At 40.4% G+C, this 22,455-nt stretch overlaps 1 protein-coding gene across 1 annotated transcript; it reads right to left on the reverse strand.

Annotated features, from left to right (window-relative positions):
* Nucleotides 1–491: 491 nt before the first annotated feature.
* Nucleotides 492–17,466, reverse strand: LOC124028275 (immunoglobulin-like domain-containing receptor 2; the record flags this gene model as incomplete). Its single annotated transcript, XM_046340381.1, has 4 exons — nt 17,287–17,466; nt 8,669–8,989; nt 757–809; nt 492–624 (listed from the first exon to the last, which is right to left on the reverse strand). Coding segments are annotated over exons 1-4 (622 nt in total), but the record flags the coding sequence as incomplete, so codon positions are not given.
* Nucleotides 17,467–22,455: the final 4,989 nt, after the last annotated feature.

Consider the following 22,455-nt stretch of genomic DNA (forward strand, 5'->3'; position numbering starts at 1 on the left):
GATGATGGGCTACTATTGTCCCAACAGTACTCAGTCCTGTACATCTCTACACTAGATGATGGGCTACTATTGTCCCAACAGTACTCAGTCCTGTACATCTACACTAGATGATGGGCTACTATTGTCCCAACAGTACTCAGTCCTGTACATCTCTACACTAGATGATGGGCTACTATTGTCCCAACAGTACTCAGTCCTGTACATCTCTACACTAGATGATGGGCTACTATTGTCCCAACAGTACTCAGTCCTGTACATCTCTACACTAGATGATGGGCTACTATTGTTCCAACAGTACTCAGTCCTGTACATCTCTACACTAGATGATGGGCTACTATTGTCCCAACAGTACTCAGTCCTGTACATCTCTACACTAGATGATGGGCTACTATTGTTCACATGATAGCTGCATTGTTCCCATTGATAGATGTTCCTTAGCTAACGACTAACGGAGCCTGGTTACATAACAGGAGTGACTACTGCCTAGCAACCTGGCAGTAGGTCAGAGGCAGGGTGGTAGATGACAGACTGGGAGAGATCAACCTGGCAGTAGGTCAGAGGCAGGGTGGTAGATGACTGGGAGAGATCAACCTGACAGTAGGTCAGAGGCAGGGTGGTAGATGACTGGGAGAGATGGAGGGTTGGAGGGAGGAGAGGGTAGGGGCTGAGAAGGGGAGTTGGAGGACCTCACCCAACACCAGAAGCTCCACAGGGCCTCATTCCTGCCCTCGAGGTCGTCAGAGATGATCACCTTACACAGGTAAACCCCACTGTCTCCCCACTGGAGCTCCCGATACGCAGGTCAGCCTCTGGAGAGAGGGAGGGGGAGGAAGACAGAAGATATTAAAAGAAAAGAAGTATCACATCCCTCTGTCAAACATCACTCTGTCAAACATCACTCTGTCAAACATCACTTTGTCAAACATCACTCTGTCAAACATCACTCTGTCAAACATCACTCTGTCAAACATCACTCTGTCAAACATCACATCTAACACATCCCTCTGTCAAACATCACTCTGTCAAACATCACTCTGTCAAACATCACTCTGTCAAACATCACTCTGTCAAACATCACATCTAACACATCACTCTGTCAAACATCACTCTGTCAAACATCACTCTGTCAAACATCACTCTGTCAAACATCACTCTGTCAAACATCACTCTGTCAAACATCACATCTAACACATCACTCTGTCAAACATCACTCTGTCAAACATCACTCTGTCAAACATCACTCTGTCAAACATCACTCTGTCAAACATCACTCTGTCAAACATCACTCTGTCAAACATCACATCTAACACATCACTCTGTCAAACATCACTCTGTCAAACATCACTCTGTCAAACATCACTCTGTCAAACATCACTCTGTCAAACATCACATCTAACACATCACTCTGTCAAACATCACTCTGTCAAACATCACTCTGTCAAACATCACTCTGTCAAACATCACTCTGTCAAACATCACTCTGTTAAACATCACTCTGTCAAACATCACTCTGTCAAACATCACATCTAACACATCCCTCTGTCAAACATCACTCTGTCAAACATCACTCTGTCAAACATCACTCTGTCAAACATCACTCTGTCAAACATCACATCTAACACATCCCTCTGTCAAACATCACTCTGTCAAACATCACTCTGTCAAACATCACTCTGTCAAACATCACTCTGTTAAACATCACTCTGTCAAACATCACTCTGTCAAACATCACTCTGTCAAACATCACTTTGTCAAACATCACATCTAACACATCACTCTGTCAAACATCACTCTGTCAAACATCACTCTGTCAAACATCACTCTGTCAAACATCACTCTGTCAAACATCACTCTGTCAAACATCACTCTGTCAAACATCACATCTAACACATCACTCTGTCAAACATCACTCTGTCAAACATCACTCTGTCAAACATCACTCTGTAAAACTACCTTACAACATTCCTTAACTTCCCATGTGAAGTCTCAAATATGTCACCTCGGGTTTCAACTGAGAATATAAATATCAAGATTGTCAAGGACAAGGAGGAACGGAGAAACAGGTTTGTTTTGGCCAGTTAGGGGGAGGAGGGAACATTGTGTCTGACACAGTCCACGGAGGAGTTGTGTTGAGTGATAAACAGTAAAGGAGGCGAGGACTCTGTGGAGGGAGACTTTCAGCAGACCAGTCAGTCCATTGTGAGGCGGACATGTAAACAGACCTATTTAAGGGACAGGAAGAGACAAGCATAATGAACAGCCTTTCCTGTTGGGGGTCGGGCTGGAGGTGGGGCTGTGGGTTAGGAGACTGCAAGTCTCAAATCCTATGGACAACCAGAAAATAGTTTTAGTGGATATCTATTAACATGCCACTGTATTGAACCCATTTGGTTTATAATACTGCACTACACTTTATTATGGACAACAGGTTCAGTACATGTCACTGCATTCTGTATCAGAAAGAAGTCTGGGCCTTGAAGTCTCGTAGATCGACACACTGCACTCTTTTTGTTTACAAGTTCCTTCTGCATAAACCTCCGCTGTACGTTACCTCCATGTTAACTTACAGACATATGAGATACCAGACCCGGTCTCAGGGAGGATCACTCTGCAGATCACTCTGGAGATCACTCTGCAGATCAGTCTGGATATCACTCTGGAGATCACCTGCAGATCACTCTGGAGATCACCTGCAGATCACTCTGGATATCACTCTGTGCGTATATTGATGTGTGTATAGTGTATATTGATGTGTATATTAATGTGTGTAGTGTATATTGATGTGTATAGTGTATATTGATGTGTATATTGTATATTGATGTGTATAGTGTATATTGATGTGCATATTAATGTGTATAGTGTATATTGATGTGTATATTGTATATTGATGTGTATAGTGTATATTGATGTGTATATTAATGTGTGTAGTGTATATTGATGTGTATATTAATGTGTATAGTGTATATTGATGTGTATATTGATGTGTATAGTGTATATTGATGTGTATATTAATGTGTATAGTGTATATTGATGTGTATATTGTATATTGATGTGTATAGTGTATATTGATGTGTATATTAATGTGTGTAGTGTATATTAATGTGTATAGTGTATATTGATGTGTATATTGTATATTGATGTGTATAGTGTATATTGATGTGTATAGTGTATATTGATGTGTATATTAATGTGTATAGTGTATATTGATGTGTATAGTGTATATTGATGTGTATAGTGTATATTGATGTGTATATTGATGTGTATATTGATGTGTATATTGATGTGTATAGTGTATATTGATGTGTATAGTGTATATTGATGTGTATATTGATGTATATATTGATGTGTATAGTGTATATTGATGTGTATATTGATGTGTATAGTGTATATTGAGGTGTATAGTGTATATTGAGGTGTATAGTGTATATTGATGTGTATATTAATGTGTATAGTGCATATTGAGGTGTATAGTGTATATTGATGTGTATATTGATGTGTATAGTGTATATTGAGGTGTATAGTGTATATTGATGTGTATATTAATGTGTATAGTGCATATTGATGTGTATATTAATGTGTATAGTGCATATTGATGTGTATATTGATGTGTATAGTGTATATTGAGGTGTATAGTGTATATTGATGTGTATATTAATGTGTATAGTGCATATTGATGTGTATATTGATGTGTATAGTGTATATTGATGTGTATATTGATGTGTATAGTGTATATTGATGTGTATAGTGTATATTGATGTGTACATTGATGTGTATAGTGTATATTGATGTGTGTAGTGTATATTGATGTGTATAGTGTATATTGATGTGTATATAGTGTATATTGATGTGTATAGTGTATATTGATGTGTATAGTGTATATTGATGTGAACATGATGTGTATATTGATGTGTATAGTGCATATTGATGTGTATATTGATGTGTATAGTGTATATTGATGTGTACATTAATGTGTATAGTGTATATTGATGTGTATAGTGTATATTGATGTGTACATTGATGTGTGTAGTGTATATTGATGTGTATAGTGTATATTGATGTGTACATTGATGTGTACATTGATGTGTATAGTGTATATTGATGTGTACATTAATGTGTATAGTGTATATTGATGTGTATAGTGTATATTGATGTGTACATTGATGTGTGTAGTGTATATTGATGTGTATAGTGTATATTGATGTGTACATTGATGTGTGTAGTGTATATTGATGTGTATAGTGTATATTGATGTGTATATTGATGTGTACATTGATGTGTATAGTGTATATTGATGTGTACATTAATGTGTATAGTGTATATTGATGTGTATAGTGTATATTGATGTGTACATTGATGTGTGTAGTGTATATTGATGTGTATAGTGTATATTGATGTGTACATTGATGTGTATAGTGTATATTGATGTGTACATTAATGTGTATAGTGTATATTGATGTGTATAGTGTATATTGATGTGTACATTGATGTGTATATTGATGTGTGTAGTGTATATTGATGTGTATAGTGTATATTGATGTGTACATTAATGTGTATAGTGTATATTGATGTGTATAGTGTATATTGATGTGTACATTGATGTGTGTAGTGTATATTGATGTGTATAGTGCATATTGACGTGTGTGGTGTAAATATTGATGTGTATAGTGTATATTGATGTTTTTTGATGTGTGTAGTGTATATTGATGTGTATAGTGCATATTGACGTGTGTGGTGTAAATATTGATGTGTATAGTGTATATTGAGGTGTATAGTGTATATTGATGTGTATATTGATGTGTATAGTGTATATTGATGTGTATATTGATGTGTATAGTGTATATTGATGTGTATATTGATGTGTATAGTGTATATTGATGTGTACATTAATGTGTATAGTGTATATTGATGTGTACATTAATGTGTGTAGTGTATATTGATGTGTGTAGTGTATATTGATGTGTATAGTGTATATTGATGTGTATAGTGTATATTGATGTGTATAGTGCATATTGACGTGTGTAGTGTATATTGATGTGTATAGTGTATATTGATGTGTATATAGTGTATATTGATGTGTATAGTGTATATTGATGTGTATAGTGTATATTGATGTGTATATTGATGTGTATAGTGTATATTGAGGTGTATAGTGTATATTGATGTGTATATTAATGTGTATAGTGCATATTGATGTGTATATTAATGTGTATAGTGCATATTGATGTGTATATTGATGTGTATAGTGTATATTGAGGTGTATAGTGTATATTGATGTGTATATTAATGTGTATAGTGCATATTGATGTGTATATTGATGTGTATAGTGTATATTGATGTGTATATTGATGTGTATAGTGTATATTGATGTGTATAGTGTATATTGATGTGTACATTGATGTGTATAGTGTATATTGATGTGTGTAGTGTATATTGATGTGTATAGTGTATATTGATGTGTATATAGTGTATATTGATGTGTATAGTGTATATTGATGTGTATAGTGTATATTGATGTGAACATGATGTGTATATTGATGTGTATAGTGCATATTGATGTGTATATTGATGTGTATAGTGTATATTGATGTGTACATTAATGTGTATAGTGTATATTGATGTGTATAGTGTATATTGATGTGTACATTGATGTGTGTAGTGTATATTGATGTGTATAGTGTATATTGATGTGTACATTGATGTGTACATTGATGTGTATAGTGTATATTGATGTGTACATTAATGTGTATAGTGTATATTGATGTGTATAGTGTATATTGATGTGTACATTGATGTGTGTAGTGTATATTGATGTGTATAGTGTATATTGATGTGTACATTGATGTGTGTAGTGTATATTGATGTGTATAGTGTATATTGATGTGTATATTGATGTGTACATTGATGTGTATAGTGTATATTGATGTGTACATTAATGTGTATAGTGTATATTGATGTGTATAGTGTATATTGATGTGTACATTGATGTGTGTAGTATATATTGATGTGTATAGTGTATATTGATGTGTACATTGATGTGTATAGTGTATATTGATGTGTACATTAATGTGTATAGTGTATATTGATGTGTATAGTGTATATTGATGTGTACATTGATGTGTATATTGATGTGTGTAGTGTATATTGATGTGTATAGTGTATATTGATGTGTACATTAATGTGTATAGTGTATATTGATGTGTATAGTGTATATTGATGTGTACATTGATGTGTGTAGTGTATATTGATGTGTATAGTGCATATTGACGTGTGTGGTGTAAATATTGATGTGTATAGTGTATATTGATGTTTTTTGATGTGTGTAGTGTATATTGATGTGTATAGTGCATATTGACGTGTGTGGTGTAAATATTGATGTGTATAGTGTATATTGAGGTGTATAGTGTATATTGATGTGTATATTGATGTGTATAGTGTATATTGATGTGTATATTGATGTGTATAGTGTATATTGATGTGTACATTAATGTGTATAGTGTATATTGATGTGTACATTAATGTGTGTAGTGTATATTGATGTGTGTAGTGTATATTGATGTGTATAGTGTATATTGATGTGTATAGTGTATATTGATGTGTATAGTGCATATTGACGTGTGTAGTGTATATTGATGTATATAGTGTATATTGATGTGTATATAGTGTATATTGATGTGTATAGTGTATATTGATGTGTATAGTGTATATTGATGTGTATCTTGATGTGTATCTTGATGTGTATAGTGTATATTGATGTGTATCTTGATGTGTATCTTGATGTGTATAGTGTATATTGATGTGTATATTGATGTGTATAGTGTATATTGATGTGTATCTTGATGTGTATAGTGTATATTGATGTGTATATAGTGTATATTGATGTGTATCTTGATGTGTATAGTGTATATTGATGTGTATATAGTGTATATTGATGTGTATAGTGTATATTGATGTGTATATCCCCCCCCCATCCCCCATCCCCCCCATCCCTCCATTCCCTCCTCCATCCCCCATCCCCTCCTCCATCCCCCCCATCCCCTCCTCCCCCCCCCCATCCTTACTCCACAGATTCTTGGAACAGGGTTGGAAGTTCAATGTGTTTGTGCCCACTCCAGGGTTCACCAGAGGAGCCAAACCATTAAGGCTGACTTCACAGTGAACAGACAGAGAGAGAGAGCTCCTTTTGAAGTGCCCCACATCAGAGAGAGACAGATGGAGAGAGAGAAAAGAGAGAGCTCCTTTTAAAGAGCCTCACATCAGAGAGAGACAGAGAGGGAAAGATGGAGAGAGAACAGAGAGAGAGAGAGAGAGAGAGAGAGAGAGAGAGAGAGAGAGAGAGAGAGAGAGAGAGAGAGAGAGAGAGAGAGAGAGAGAGAGAGAGAGAGAGAGAATGATGGAGAGAGAACAGAGAGAATGATGGAGAGAGAGACAGAGAGAGACAGAGAGAGACAGAGATACAGAGAGACAGAGAGAGAGAGAGAACAAGGTGTGAGGGAGAGGACAACATTAAAGCACAGCAATGTGGGAAAAAAATCCTCTTTTGTCCATCTGGTCACAGGAGAAGAGAGGGTTGATTCTTATCCCTGATTTACAGCTCAATAAATCTGGAGTCCACTTGCAGGTCCATTCCTCCCCCCTCTCTCTCTCTCTGTCTCCTCTCCGTCTCCCTCTCCGTCTCCTCTCCGTCTCCCTCCCTCTCTCTCTCTCTCTCTCTCTCTCTCTCTCTCTCTCTCTCTCTCTCTCTCTCTCTCTCTCTCTCTCTCTCTCTCTCTCTCTCTCTCTCTCTCTCTCTCTCTCTCTCTCTCTCTCTCCACCTCTCGCTCTCTCTCTCTGCAGCTCTCTCTCTCTCTCCACCCCTCGCTCTCTCTCTCCGCCCCTCTCTCTGTCTCCCTCTCCGCCTCTCTCTCTCCTCTCCCTCTTACTCTATCCATCTCTATCTTTCTCTCTCACTCTCTCTCCCTGTCTGCTCACCGATGCCTGAGTCTAAAGCAGCTATCAGAGTCCAGAAGGTGTATGTGTACACAAAGCAGTGTTCTAGAATGTCGGACCGTTGACTTTCATACTTTGAATTCTTAGCGTGGCTCAAGCAATTTCTCCAACTGTCAACACATTAAAACGCATAGAGGACGAGAACGTGGAGCCGCGTTGGCTGGGGATTGTGGGGAGGTGCGTGTTCGGGCTGAGCGTCCCCCACGTAGCTATGTCACAATGGGACGCCGGACTATCACGTCTCTTCCTATTCATCACCCCGCCTGTCCTCCACAACACCCTCTTAGTGTCTCTTCAGAGGACCTCACAGCACGCATGTGGGTGGGTGCATGTCAACGTGTGTGTTATGGAATTGAGAAGAGAGGCAGCCTTGTGACCTGTCTGTGACCTCAACCACCTGTGACCTTTATGATCTCTATTTTGATCTGCTGGACCTGACCAGCCTCCCTGGACATCTAGTCCTCCTGATGTAATAGCATCATCAACAACACTAGTGACATGTCTTTTATCTAGAGGACCTGACCAGCCTCCCTGGACAACTAGTCCTCCTGATGTAATAGCATCATCAACAACACTAGTGACATGTCTTTTATCTAGAGGACCTGACCAGCCTCCCTGAACATCTAGTCCTCCTGATGTAATAGCATCATCAACAACAGTAGTATTGAGTGCCATGTCTTACTGTTGATGATAGTAATATCTCTGCCCTTGTAGTGCTCGGCCAGGGTGATGGAGGATCCGGTGACGGAGGCCACCACGCGGACGGTGCGGCTAGAATCGGAGCAGTCTAGATGGGACGAGGAGCCCCTTACCCCCAGGCCCTCCGGGAAGCTGAAGGCGTCGCGGGTGCGGTCGCGGCAGTAAGACTTGTACCACCATTGGACCACAGGCGTCTGGGTGGACATGCTGGAGTATTGACACGGCAGGACCACCGACTGGAACAGCGTGGCATACTTCTTGTCTTCACGAGAGGAGACCTGGATGGCTGAGCTTGATGGGAGATCTGGTGGAGACAGACAGACAGACAGACAGACAGACAGACAGACAGACAGACAGACAGACAGACAGACAGACAGACAGACAGACAGACAGACAGACAGACAGACAGACAGACAGACAGACAGACAGACAGACAGACAGACAGACAGACAGACAGACAGACAGACAGACAGACAGACAGACAGACAGACAGACAGACAGACAGACAGACAGACAGACAGACAGACAGACAGACAGACAGACAGACAGACAGACAGACAGACAGAGGAGTCACTAATTGCCATTTCAAGGAGATGACATCTTAGCACAAACAGATCTGGGACCTGGCTCGCTGGCAGTGTCACTGTGAACAGACATATAGAGAGAAATCCCCAGATCAGCAGCGTGGCCCTGTCCGCCCTCCTACATTTACCACGAGACCAGCACTTCAGACCAACCGGTAATTACATCATCTAGTGAATGTTCACCTCCAGCCTCACAAAGCTCCTAAAACACAGTTAAATACAACCTTACTGTTACCATCAATGTGAAATAGAGCAAGAGTAGGCTAGTCTGACTGTAATGTCTGTCGTCGGAAGGCATGGACCAAAACGCAGCGTGGTAAGTGTTCATGATTCTTCATGCCTCAAAAACACTCGAACAAAATAACAAAGTGAAAAAAACGAAACAGTTCTGTCAGGTGAACAGACACTAAACAGAAAATAACTACCCACAAAACACAGGTGGGGAAAAGGCTGCCCAAGTATGATTCCCAATCAGAGACAACGATAGACAGCTGCCTCTGATTGGGAACCACAAACTGTTATCAACCACAAACAAAGAAATAGAAAACATAGAAATAATGAAACTAGAATGCCCACCTAGTCACACCCTGGCCTAAATAAAATAGAGAATAAAAGTCTATCTAATACCAGGGGCGTGACAGTACCCCCAAAGGAGCGGACTCCGGCCGCAAAACCTGCCTCTAAAGGGGAGGGTCCGGGTGGGCATCCCTTATGGCGGTGGCTCCGGTGCGGGATGAGATCCCCCTCATCGGAGGAACCAGATCCCTCCGCTTTGGTATGGCGCTGGAGACATGGCTCCGGAACTGGGCAACCGTCGCTCATCAGGGCTCCGGACTGGCCACCGATGATCGCTGGAGGCTCCGGACTGGGAACCGTCGCTGCAGGCTCCGGACTGGGAACCGTCGCTGCAGGCTCCGGACTGGGACCGTCGCTGCAGGCTCCGGACTGGGTACCGTCGCTGCAGGCTCCGGACTGGGTACCGTCGCTGCAGGCTCCGGACTGAGTACCGTCGCTGCAGGCTCCGGACTGGGGACCGTCGCTGGAGGTCCCGGACTGGGGACCGTCGCTGGAGGTCCCGGACTGGGGACCGTCGCTGGAGGTCCCGGACTGGGGACCGTCGCTGGAGGTCCGGACTGGGGACCGTGCGCTGGGGTCCGGACTGGGGACCGTCGCTGGAGGTCCGGACTGGGGACCGTCGCTGAGGTCCGGACTGGGGACCGTCGCTGCTTTAGGCTCCGGACTGGGGACCGTCGCTGGAGGCTCCGGACTGGGGACCGTCGCTGGAGGCTCCGGACTGGGGACCGTTGCTGGAGGTCCGGACTGCGGATCAACGCTGGAGGCTTCGTGCCATGGATCATCACTGGAAGCTTCGTGCCATGGATCATCACTGGAGGCTTTGTGCCATGGATCAATACTGGAGGCTTTGTACGTGGGCAGAACAGGTCTCACCGGACTGAGAGTAAGCGTACTGGAAGCCTGGTACGTGGAGCTGGCTGGATACTCATCCTGGCTGGACACCCACTTTAGCTCAGTGAGTGTGGAGAGCTGGCACAGGACGCACTGGGCTATGAAGGCGCACTGGAGGCATCGTGCGTAGAGCCAGCGCAGGACACACTGGACCGTGGAGGCGCACCGGAGCCTCTCTATGGCCAGGGCGTGACACTGACTGCGTGTAGTGGAGGTGAGTTGGACTCGTGGTCTCGTGATGAGGTAGCCCTGCGTGCGACGTCATTATCAGTATCGCCCTCAGGAGGTTTCACACCTGTGACATGAGGTTCTGAGGCTGGAACTGGGCTAGTCAGAAGAAGAGCCTTCATTTCTCCTAGACTATGTTAACTATGTCTGCTTGGATAAGGGACTTGATGGGACCGCTGAAATCTACTTGTCTCCTTGTTTGGGAAGAGGAGCAGAGGTGGTTTCATCCTCAACAGGTATCTGTACGGTTAGTGTCAGGACCAGGCTGGGGGCCGAGGCTACTGAAAGGTTTTCATGAACCTCAGAGAGAAATCAGAGTTTCTCAGGATCTGTTCCAATTTAATTGCGGTCTGTACAATTGAACACGGCCTGTATCCCAAATGGCACACTATTTAGTGCCCTACTGTCAGGGCCCATATGTCTCAAAATATTTTGTGACCCAAAACAACAGGTTTTGGACGAATATGTTCTGGGTAGAGGGTGTGACATGGGTTTATATGTTGACTCAACAAAATGAACGAGCCCATTATATGTTGCTGAGTTGTAGTAATCTGAACCGGATTTGTACCATTAGGGGTGTGTACCAGTGTGGCTTGGCTGCCCCGCATTAACACAAGTGGTCACTTGACCACAGTCTCTGACTAGAACCATAAAAACAGCCTGATTCTTTCTGTCTGTATCTTTGTGGGTGATTATTCCTGTCTAAAGTGAATAAATAGTCCCATTTAATAATTCATTTCACGTAACGTTTGTTGTTTTATATACAGTTTTTATATTCATGATTAACACTATGAGTTCATAAAAGGATTGTGTGACACGGACAGGAGTAATTAAAAGTTAATGACACTCATTCAACTTGGCAAAAGAAATGTGTTGTGGATTAAGTAAACAGATAGGTAGCCCATGGTTGAACCGACCAAACTGAGCTCTGGGGTGTTTTAGATAAGGAATAGTGCATACCAGGTTTTCGTTAATTAAACAGTCATTTCTGATCGATAATGTAGAGCAGACTGTCATTTTAAGTCAGGCAATCTGACTCAACAAAATGAACAGAATTATATGTTGCTGGTGTGGTAATCTTTCATTTTAAATACCATGTTACCCGGGTTTACCAGTGTGGTGATGGAGTAAATCCCCCCACTACAGGGTAACACAAGTGGTCACTATGACCACAGTCTCAAAGACTAAACACATAAAAACAGCTGATTCACTCTGTCTGTATCTGATTGTTAGAATTATTATGAATAAATGAATAAATAACGTCCCCATTTCAAATAGAACTGTAACTAAGTAAACTTATACTCAGTTTTATTATATCTGATTAACAATGAGTTCATAAGAAGGGATTGTTGACACGGACAAGGAGTAATTAAAGTTAATGAACACCATTACAACTTGGCAGAAAGAAATGTGTTGTGGATTAAGTAAACAGATAAGGTAGTTAACCTGTGGTTGAACCGACCAAACTGAGCTCTGGGGTGTTTTAGATAAGGAAGTGAGTGCATTCAGCTGAGGTTTTGATTCTGAATTAGACCTGTCAGTTAAGTGGTGAGGTGGTTAATGATGAGGGGTCAAAAAGTTAATTCAGTTGTGGAGGCTTTGTGTGTCCTGTGTATGTGCTGGGGGGTGGTTCAGAATGAACTCAGTCACTCTGTTGTGTGTCCTGTGTTGTGCTGATCATGAATGAACTCAGTGTGTCCCGTGGTTGTGAGGCGGGGGAGGAATTAACCAGTTCACTCTGTCTGTATCTGGGTCAGAATTAACTCAGTTGTGCATATGGCAGTACAGAATTAGCATTATGGTTTATATTATTATTATTGATTATATTGTTATTATATGACTATTATTATTATATATTGATATGATTCTGTCCTGTTTATGTGCAGAGGGGTTCATGAATGAACTCAGTTCTGTTGTGTGTCCTGTGTTATGTGCTGATATGATTCTGAATGAACTCAGAGTGGTTCATGTTGTGTGTCCTGTGTAGGTGCTCACTGGGGTCAGAATGAACTCAGAATTAACTTTTAAAGTTCCCTTTGACCAGGGTCTGGAGGTGAGTTCATTTTAGGAGCAATGAAATGACATAATGTTATTGTATATAAACTGTTGCTCGTGGTAATTCTGGGAGCGAATCCGAGAATAAATTGGTTCATGATTGAAACCTGTTACTATTTTAGCTCTCAAGAGTTCATGTCATAAAATAGATTAAGGGTTCTCAATTAATTAAAACACATTGGCATAATTAAATTACAGTAACAATGATTCACTGAGTTTATTTGATATGATTCTGAACAGAATGTAGCAGAGGTGGTTCATGATGAGGAACCTGATTCACTCTGTCTGTATCTGACTCACTGAGTTCAGCTGATATGAGCAGAGGTCTCATGATGAGGAACTTGATTCAACTCAGTCTGTATCTGACTCCACTGAGTTCAGCTGGGGTGATTCTGAACAGAAAGCAGAGGTGGTTCATGATGAGGAACCTTCATCTGTATCTGACTCACTGATTCTGATGTCTGCTAATGCTAAATGTGTCATGATGAGGAACCTGATTCACTCTGTCTGTATCTGACTCACTGAGTTCAGCTGATATGATTCTGAACAGAATGTAGCAGAGGTGGTTCATGATGAGGAACCTGATTCACTCTGTCTGTATCTGACTCACTGAGTTCAGCTGATATGATTCTGAACAGAATGTAGCAGAGGTGGTTCATGATGAGGAACCTGATTCACTCTGTCTGTATCTGACTCACTGAGTTCAGCTGATATGATTCTGAACAGAATGTAGCAGAGTGTGGTTCATGTGAACCTGATTCACTCTGTGTGTATCTGACTGACTGAGTTGCTTCTGAACAGAATGTAGCAGTGGGTTCATGATGAGGAACCTGATTCACTCTGTCTGTATTGACTCACTGAGTTCAGCTGATATGATTCTGAAATGAATGAATGAGGAACCTGATTCACTCTGTGAGCAGAATTCTGACCAGAATGTAGATGGTGGTTCATGATGATGAACCTGAAGGTAGTTGTTGACTAGACTAGTTCAAACCCAGTTGGTTAATAAGCTCTGAACCCGACAGATTCATGAGCATGAGCTTGACAACACAGCTGTTTGTCCTGACAATCAGCAGGTGATGACTGAAACACACACGCCTAAAATTTGTCTGTGTCTGCTAATGCTAAATGTGTGTGTGTGTGTGTGTGTGTGTGTGTGTGTGTGTGTGTGTGTGTGTGTGTGTGTGTGTGTGTGTGTGTGTGTGTGTGTGTGTGTGTGTGTGTGTGTGTGTGTGTGTGTGTGTGTGTGTGTGTGTGTGTGTGCTTCTCTGAATAGGACAGTGGGAGGTGAGGTCAGTGAACAATTGTGGTCTGAAATGGAACCCAAGCAGACAGGGAAGATTCTGGATGGGCCAGCTTCAAAAAAACAGTAACAGCTTCCATGTGTGTACTAGAACATTCCCAATGGGACATTACTATAACATTCCCATAACATTACTAGAACATTCCCTAATAACATCTGTGTCTGCTAATGCTAAAACATTCCCATAACATTACTAGTGTGTTGTGTGTGTGTGTGTGTGTAACATTGTGTGTAACATTACTGTGTGTGTTAGACAGTAGAGTTGTCAGAACATTCCTATAACATTACTAGAACATTCCCATAACATTCCTAGAACTTCTGGATGATTACTAGAACATTCCCAAAACATTACTAGAACAGCTTCCATAACATTACTAGAACATTCCAATAACATTACTATAACATTCCCATAACATTACTAGAACATTCCCATAACATTACTAGAACATTCCCATAACATTACTAGAACATTCCCATAACATTCCCATAACATTACTAGAACATTCCTATAACATTACTAGAACATTCCTATAACATTACTAGAACATTCCCATAACATTACTAGAACATTCCCATAACATTACTAGAACATTCCCATAACATTACTAGAACATTCCCATAACATTCCCATAACATTACTAGAACATTCCTATAACATTACTAGAACATTCCCATAACATTACTAGAACATTCCCATAACATTACTAGAACAACATTCCCATAACATTACTAGAACATTCCCATAACATTATTAGAACATTCCCAAAACATTACTAGAACATTCCCATAACATTACTAGAACATTCCCATAACATTATTAGAACATTCCCAAAACATTACTAGAACATTCCCATAACATTACTAGAACATTCCCATAACATTACTAGAACATTCCCATAACATTATTAGAACATTCCCAAAACATTACTAGAACATTCCCATAACATTACTAGAACATTCCCATAACATTACTAGAACATTCCCATAACATTACTAGAACATTCCCATAACATTACTAGAACATTCCCATAACATTACTAGAACATTCCCATAACATTACTAGAACATTCCCATAACATTGCCATAACATTCCCAGCAGCAGAAAGGGAAACAACAGGAAAGTCAGTAGGGTCTTTCAGAGGATTGAGAGCTACCGGGAACACAGGCTTTATTAGTTTCCAGGGAAACCACCTCAGGAGGGGCGCAGGGACAGGGGTGGTTTATTTTATTAGTTCATCTTCAGAAGAGCCCTACGGAGTCTACAGAAGAGCCCTGCAGAGTCTACAGAAGAGCCCTACCGAGTCTACAGGAGGGGTCTACGGGAAATTTAGAGGGGAGAGGAGCTGTTTCAGACACACACAGAGCGAGCCAGAGAGATTAAACGACAGAGAAATGGATAGAGAGGGAAACAGTGTAGAGAGAGAGGAGGGAGAAAGAGAAGAGGAAGAGCGAAATCAGAGTAGTAGGCTACATTCCTCACCCCGCAGGCCACAGCACTTCAGGAGAGCAGGGAAAGAAAGGATGAGGGAAAGGGAGGAGAGGAGAGGCAGGGAGCAAAAGTCCACTTCAGACCAGTTCCTTACGCTGTTTGTAGTTTGAAAGTTGCACCTGCTGCTAGTCTAAGGACCTGTGGTGTCCCTCACAAACACCTGCTGCTAGTCTAAGGACCTGTGGTGACCCTCACAAACACCTGCTGCTAGTCTAAGGACCTGTGGTGTCCCTCAAACACCTGCTGCTAGTCTAAGGACCTGTGGTGTCCCTCAAACACCTGCTGCTAGTCTAAGGACCTGTGGTGTCCCTCAAACACCTGCTGCTAGTCTAAGGACCTGTGGTGTCCCTCAAACACCTGCTGCTAGTCTAAGGACCTGTGGTGTCCCTCAAACACCTGCTGCTAGTCTAAGGACCTGTGGTGTCCCTCAAACACCTGCTGCTAGTCTAAGGACCTGTGGTGTCCCTCAAACACCTGCTGCTAGTCTAAGGACCTATGGTGTCCCTCAAACACCTGCTGCTAGTCTAAGGACCTATGGTGACCCTCGAACACCTGCTGCTAGTCTAAGGACCTGTGGTGTCCCTCAAACAGCTCCTGCTAGTCTAAGGACCTGTGGTGTCTCTCAAACAGCTCCTGCTACCTAAGAGGACATTTTAAACACAGAGCTGGAGAAATCTACAAATCGACACTTCTCTATATAACTACATAATCAAAAGGAGTATTGTAGCCTACATTAGACAACATGAACTCAGGGATAGAATCTATAATATATAGGTATATCATTTCTAAAAAACTAAACGATTACAAAATATTATTCCCTATCTGTAATACACCATTTTTTCAAACTTACCTGTAATTATTTGATTAATTCATGAATGGATAGTACAACTCCAATGTACGCTATTGTACACTAATTGAAGTCAGCCCTTCCTAATCCGTGACCTATAAACTTCCCTTCACATCATTCACACTTGGCTGAGTACCATGGAACCAACAGAAGCCCGTCTACAGCCGCCAGACCAGTGCTACTACCTTCATTGCGCTGCACCAAGCAAGTCACACAACAAAGCTCATGCTTCTATCCCTCGTGATGTTGAAATCAAAAGGCAGGATAGTCTACATTCCAAATCCGTTACTTTGTATCGTTTACGGGCTACACAAGTCTTGTACTGTAGGCCTACGTGACTGTAACTCGAAAGTAAATTACGTTTTACAATGTATCGTTCTTTCCTGAAATGTTTTCCTTTGGTAAATCCTGAAAAAAAGTTCCCGTGCAAAAAAGACGGAAAAAACATCAACCAATTTTTTTTTCTGTTAGAAATCAGAACGAGGGCAGGTTCGAGACGAGAACACAAACATTTTAAAAGTAAAAGAAGTGAGGAGAAAACTCAACATAATAAAGTTGTTTATTAACCTGTTACACTGCTAGGTTGGCTCGTTAGTCAGTAAAAGTTATATACATCTTCATCACCTACCTGTCAGGAATAGTACAGGAATCCACCATCTCAGCAACAAACACATCTTCCATATCAAAGCATTTGCGTTTAGAGAAGTCCTGTGTACATGTTCTCCTCGCCTTTTCCGCCTCATTCCTCAAACCGCTATTCGAGGCGCCTCGCTCTACCCGAGTATAACGGGATTGTAACGCTCCTAGCTCTGACTGAGTATAACGGGACTGTACCGTTTGAGAAATGGGTGGTGCATGCGCAGTTTGGTCCTCTTCAGGGCAAGGGGGGGGGGGTCATTTAAAAGTGACTCAAGCATCTTTACATGTTGTGGCCAATGGGACTGTCTCTATATGGGTCATTCTTGAATTGTGGTGATAAATTCTGATCCTTGACTTTGGCATCATGTAAAATCATTTTAAAATGAGAACAATATGACAAGTAATACATTTGTCTTTTGTTTTTACAGTTATTTAATAAGAAAACATATATAAGTCATTTATGCTACAAAACACATTTTCGTATGCATTGTAGAAACTACTGGGGGATAGCAGGATGGCTTGTCCTACTGGTGATGTGTAGCGGTGTAGTGACATGTTTTGGGCGATTTAGAGATATCTATCTATCATTTTGAATGCTAGACATTGAAACAAAATTATGTAATATATTGCCTACATCAATAAAACCAAATGATATTATTACTAGTATAATGTTGTCCCTGAATTTAATGTCATTGGTGTTAGCGCCTTGAAAATCACTGATTACAAAGATACACAAGGACCTTGAGCTCCGGTGGAAAACTGTTATCATGGGGAGGAGTCTATATTATCAGGGGAGGGGTCTATATTATCGGGGGAGGAGTCTGTTACCGGGGAGGGGTCTATATTATCAGGGGAGGAGTCTGTTACCGGGGGAGGGGTCTATATTATCAGGGGAGGGGTCTATATTATCGGGGGAGGAGTCTGTTACCGGGGAGGAGTCTATATTATCAGGGGAGGGGTCTATATTATCGGGGGAGGAGTCTGTTACCGGGGGAGGGGTCTATATTATCAGGGGAGGAGTCTGTTACCGGGGAGGGTCTATATTATCAGGGGAGGGGTCTATATTATCGGGGAGGAGTCTGTTACCGGGGGAGGGTCTATATTATCAGGGGAGGGGTCTATATTATCAGGGAGGGGTCTATATTATCGGGGGAGGAGTCTGTTACCGGGGGAGGGGTCTATATTATCAGGGGAGGGGTCTATATTATCGGGGGAGGAGTCTGTTATCTGGGGAGGGGTCTATATTATCAGGGGAGGGGTCTATATTATCGGGGAGGAGTCTGTTACTGGGGGAGGGGTCTATATTATCAGGGAAGGGGCCTATATTATCAGGGGAGGAGTCTGTTACCGGGGAAGGGGTCTATATTATCAGGGGAGGAGTCTGTTATCAGGGGAGGAGTCTATATCAATGAAAAGATGAGCTAAACACATGTCCTTTTATTATGTCATAGATTTGAGGATTCCATATTTGTAAGTCGCTCTGGATAAGAGCGTCTGCTAAATGACTTAAATGTAAATGTGTTGTGTCTGAATCCAGTGTTACATGGTGTTGGTCAATTTGAATGACGCTAAGTAACATTGAGTTTAATCATATCACTAATATCACTAATCATACCACTAATATCACTAATCATTTCACTAATCATATCACTTCAGTAAATCATTTTTTAAAGGATTGATTACTATACATTTAAGAATTTGTGGCCTCCATTTCAGAAAATGATAATTTACCTAAAATGTCTCTGTTTACATCATTGGTGTTGCTGCTCCTACAGGTGGAACAATGTTGTCATACTGGTAAAAACTATGAAAAGACATTAAGCTCCATTAATTGATTTAGAATAGATGTAACCAAATACAGTTAAATAAAAACACATCTAGAAAAATACAGCTACGTTTTTCCAAAATGTCCAAATGACACCTAAATTCAAGAACGACACCTAGTATCTAAGTGGGGTGGATATAAAATGGTGTTTTATTAGAAATCAATTGAAAATTACATTTTCATTGAACAATGCCTCTTAGACGATGGGGAAAGACAGCGAAAGGAGAATAAAGGGAGCTCACTGGACACAAACTGGTTGAATCAACGTTGTTTAAATGTAATCCAGTCACCAGAGTAGTGCTTAATAGGCTAGGGACTGGACACAAACTGGTTGAATCAACGTTGTTTAAATGTAATCCAGTCACCAGAGTAGTTCTTCATAGGCTAGGGACTGGACACAAACTGGTTGAATCAACGTTGTTTAAATGTAATCCAGTCACCAGAGTAGTTCTTCATAGGCTAGGGACTGGACACAAACTGGTTGAATCAACGTTGTTTAAATGTAATCCAGTCACCAGAGTAGTTCTTCATAGGCTAGGGACTGGACACAAACTGGTTGAATCAACGTTGTTTAAATGTAATCCAGTCACCAGAGTAGTTCTTCATAGGCTAGGGACTGGACACAAACTGGTTGAATCAACGTTGTTTAAATGTAATCCAGTCACCAGAGTAGTGCTTCATAGGCTAGGGACTGGACACAAACTGGTTGAATCAACGTTGTTTAAATGTAATCCAGTCACCAGAGTAGTTCTTCATAGGCTAGGGACTGGACACAAACTGGTTGAATCAACGTTGTTTAAATGTAATCCAGTCACCAGAGTAGTTCTTCATAGGCTAGGGACTGGACAAGCCCTTAGCCTGATTGGAGGCTCAGTAGGCTGAATACCAAAACTTGTTCAAGATAGCATGCAAAGAACACAGGAGATCTTTTGGAGAGATCTTCACAATTGCTGTAATAACTGTGCAGAATATCAAACAGCATTGATCACTTGCATTATGTGCTTGTGATGTAATCTCAACTGTAATCCAGGTCTTTCGGTTGTGTTAGATGAAGCGCAGTGATCAAATTAAAATTGTATAAAAATACATAGAACATTGTCTTCCCATTTTAACATTGTGCTTTTAGACGGTTGAAAGCACAGTGATAACTACACCAAAACCCAGACATCGTCTTCCCATTTAGAATGGTTGAAACCACAGTGATAACTACACCAAAACCCAGACATTGTCTTCCCATTTAGAATGGTTGAAACCACAGTGATAACTACACCAAAACCCAGACATTTTTTTCCATTGAAATGTTGTTGTGCTTTAGATGGTTGAAACCATAGTGATAAACACATTGAGAATTCAACAAGGAGTCATTCGTTCCACCACTTTCATAAACGAATCAACGGTACCACAGCTGGCTAATCGAAACTAGGCTGAACAGTCCCACAACAAAGACAAATGAGTCAAGGGTCATTGCTGCCCTCTGTCGTTTCTTTACGTTCTGTACATTCCTTTTTCCATAGAGGAGAAACATCCTTTTGTCTGCACTGAAACACACACACATTGTGGCCTTTTTATAAATACATTTGGCTTTAATATAAATTCACTGTAAACCCAATGAAAACATTTGTACACAGATTAGAAACATGATACATTTTTATTTACAGTTTATAAATTGTACCATCACATCTAACCAAAACTTCAAACATTTGATGTTTTAACTAGTTAAATTGTCCCTGTACATTTCAAAAGCATAAAAACAAAAGTTAGACATTTTTGTCAAAGATTAAAAGGCGTGAATATCTTCCCTTCCTTAGATAAAAACTCCTCACTCAGACAGACCCATTTAATAGGTCTGAACCCAATGAAGCCACTTCTAGTTCAGTGAGTCTGTTGTCTGGCCTCAGGCTATAATGAGGAAGTGAAACGACTAGGCACATGCCAGAGTGAAACTTGTTTCTCTCTCTGTTCTTAAAATGGGTCTCTAGGTTCTCTTTCAAAAAGGCCTGATTGACTCATTCACTCCAAAAACAAGTCATGGTTTGAATATGTTAATGAGGACTCACCTGAGACACCTGACACTCCACTGCATTAGCAAGCATCATGACGCTAAATAAATGGACAAAGCACAGTGCGTCTAAGTCATGAAAACAACTATTAAAAAGGTTAACTTTATGTATTAGAGGGTATTATCAATCTACAGTTGATATTACATGTAACTCCAACATTTGATATGAGGGTATTATCAATCTACAGTTGATATTACATGTAACTCCAACATTTGATATGAGGGTATTATCAATCTACAGTTGATATTACATGTAACTCCAACATTTTAAATGAGGTTATTATCAATCTACAGTTGGTAACTCCAACATTTTAAATGAGGGTATTATCAATCTACAGTTGATATTACATGTAACTCCAACATTTGATATGAGGGTATTATCAATCTACAGTTGATATTACATGTAACTCCAACATTTAATATGAGGTTATTATCAATCTACAGTTGATATTACATGTAACTCCAACATTTTAAATGAGGTTATTATCAATCTACAGTTGATATTACATGTAACTCCAACATTTTAAATGAGGGTATTATCAATCTACAGTTGATATTACATGTAACTCCAACATTTTAAATGAGGGTATTATCAATCTACAGTTGATATTACATGTAACTCCAACATTTTAAATGAGGTTATTATCAATCTACAGTTGATATTACATGTAACTCCAACATTTTAAATGAGGTTATTATCAATCTACAGTTGATATTACATGTAACTCCAACATTTTAAATGAGGTTATTATCAATCTACAGTTGATATTACATGTAACTCCAACATTTTAAATGAGGTTATTATCAATCTACAGTTGATATTACATGTAACTCCAACATTTTAAATGAGGTTATTATCAATCTACAGTTGATATTACATGTAACTCCAACATTTTAAATGAGGTTATTATCAATCTACAGTTGATATTACATGTAACTCCAACATTTTAAATGAGGTTATTATCAATCTACAGTTGATATTACATGTAACTCCAACATTTTAAATGAGGTTATTATCAATCTACAGTTGATATTACATGTAACTCCAACATTTTAAATGAGGTTATTATCAATCTACAGTTGATAATAACAAACAAACCGTCACCAGAAAGCTTGTGGTTCTCAAACAGTCAAGACCTGAGACTGACGTGAGAAGCTCTTCTGTCACACCAACAGTAGACAAAGGCAGGAGGAAAATGCATTATCCAATAAGATGCACTGAGAATTCATACAGTCTTATCCAGGCAATGGCAGTTTGTAACAGAAAGCACATT

This window comes from Oncorhynchus gorbuscha, unplaced genomic scaffold (assembly GCF_021184085.1).
Source record: "Oncorhynchus gorbuscha isolate QuinsamMale2020 ecotype Even-year unplaced genomic scaffold, OgorEven_v1.0 Un_scaffold_3943, whole genome shotgun sequence".
Taxonomy (NCBI): domain Eukaryota; kingdom Metazoa; phylum Chordata; class Actinopteri; order Salmoniformes; family Salmonidae; genus Oncorhynchus; species Oncorhynchus gorbuscha.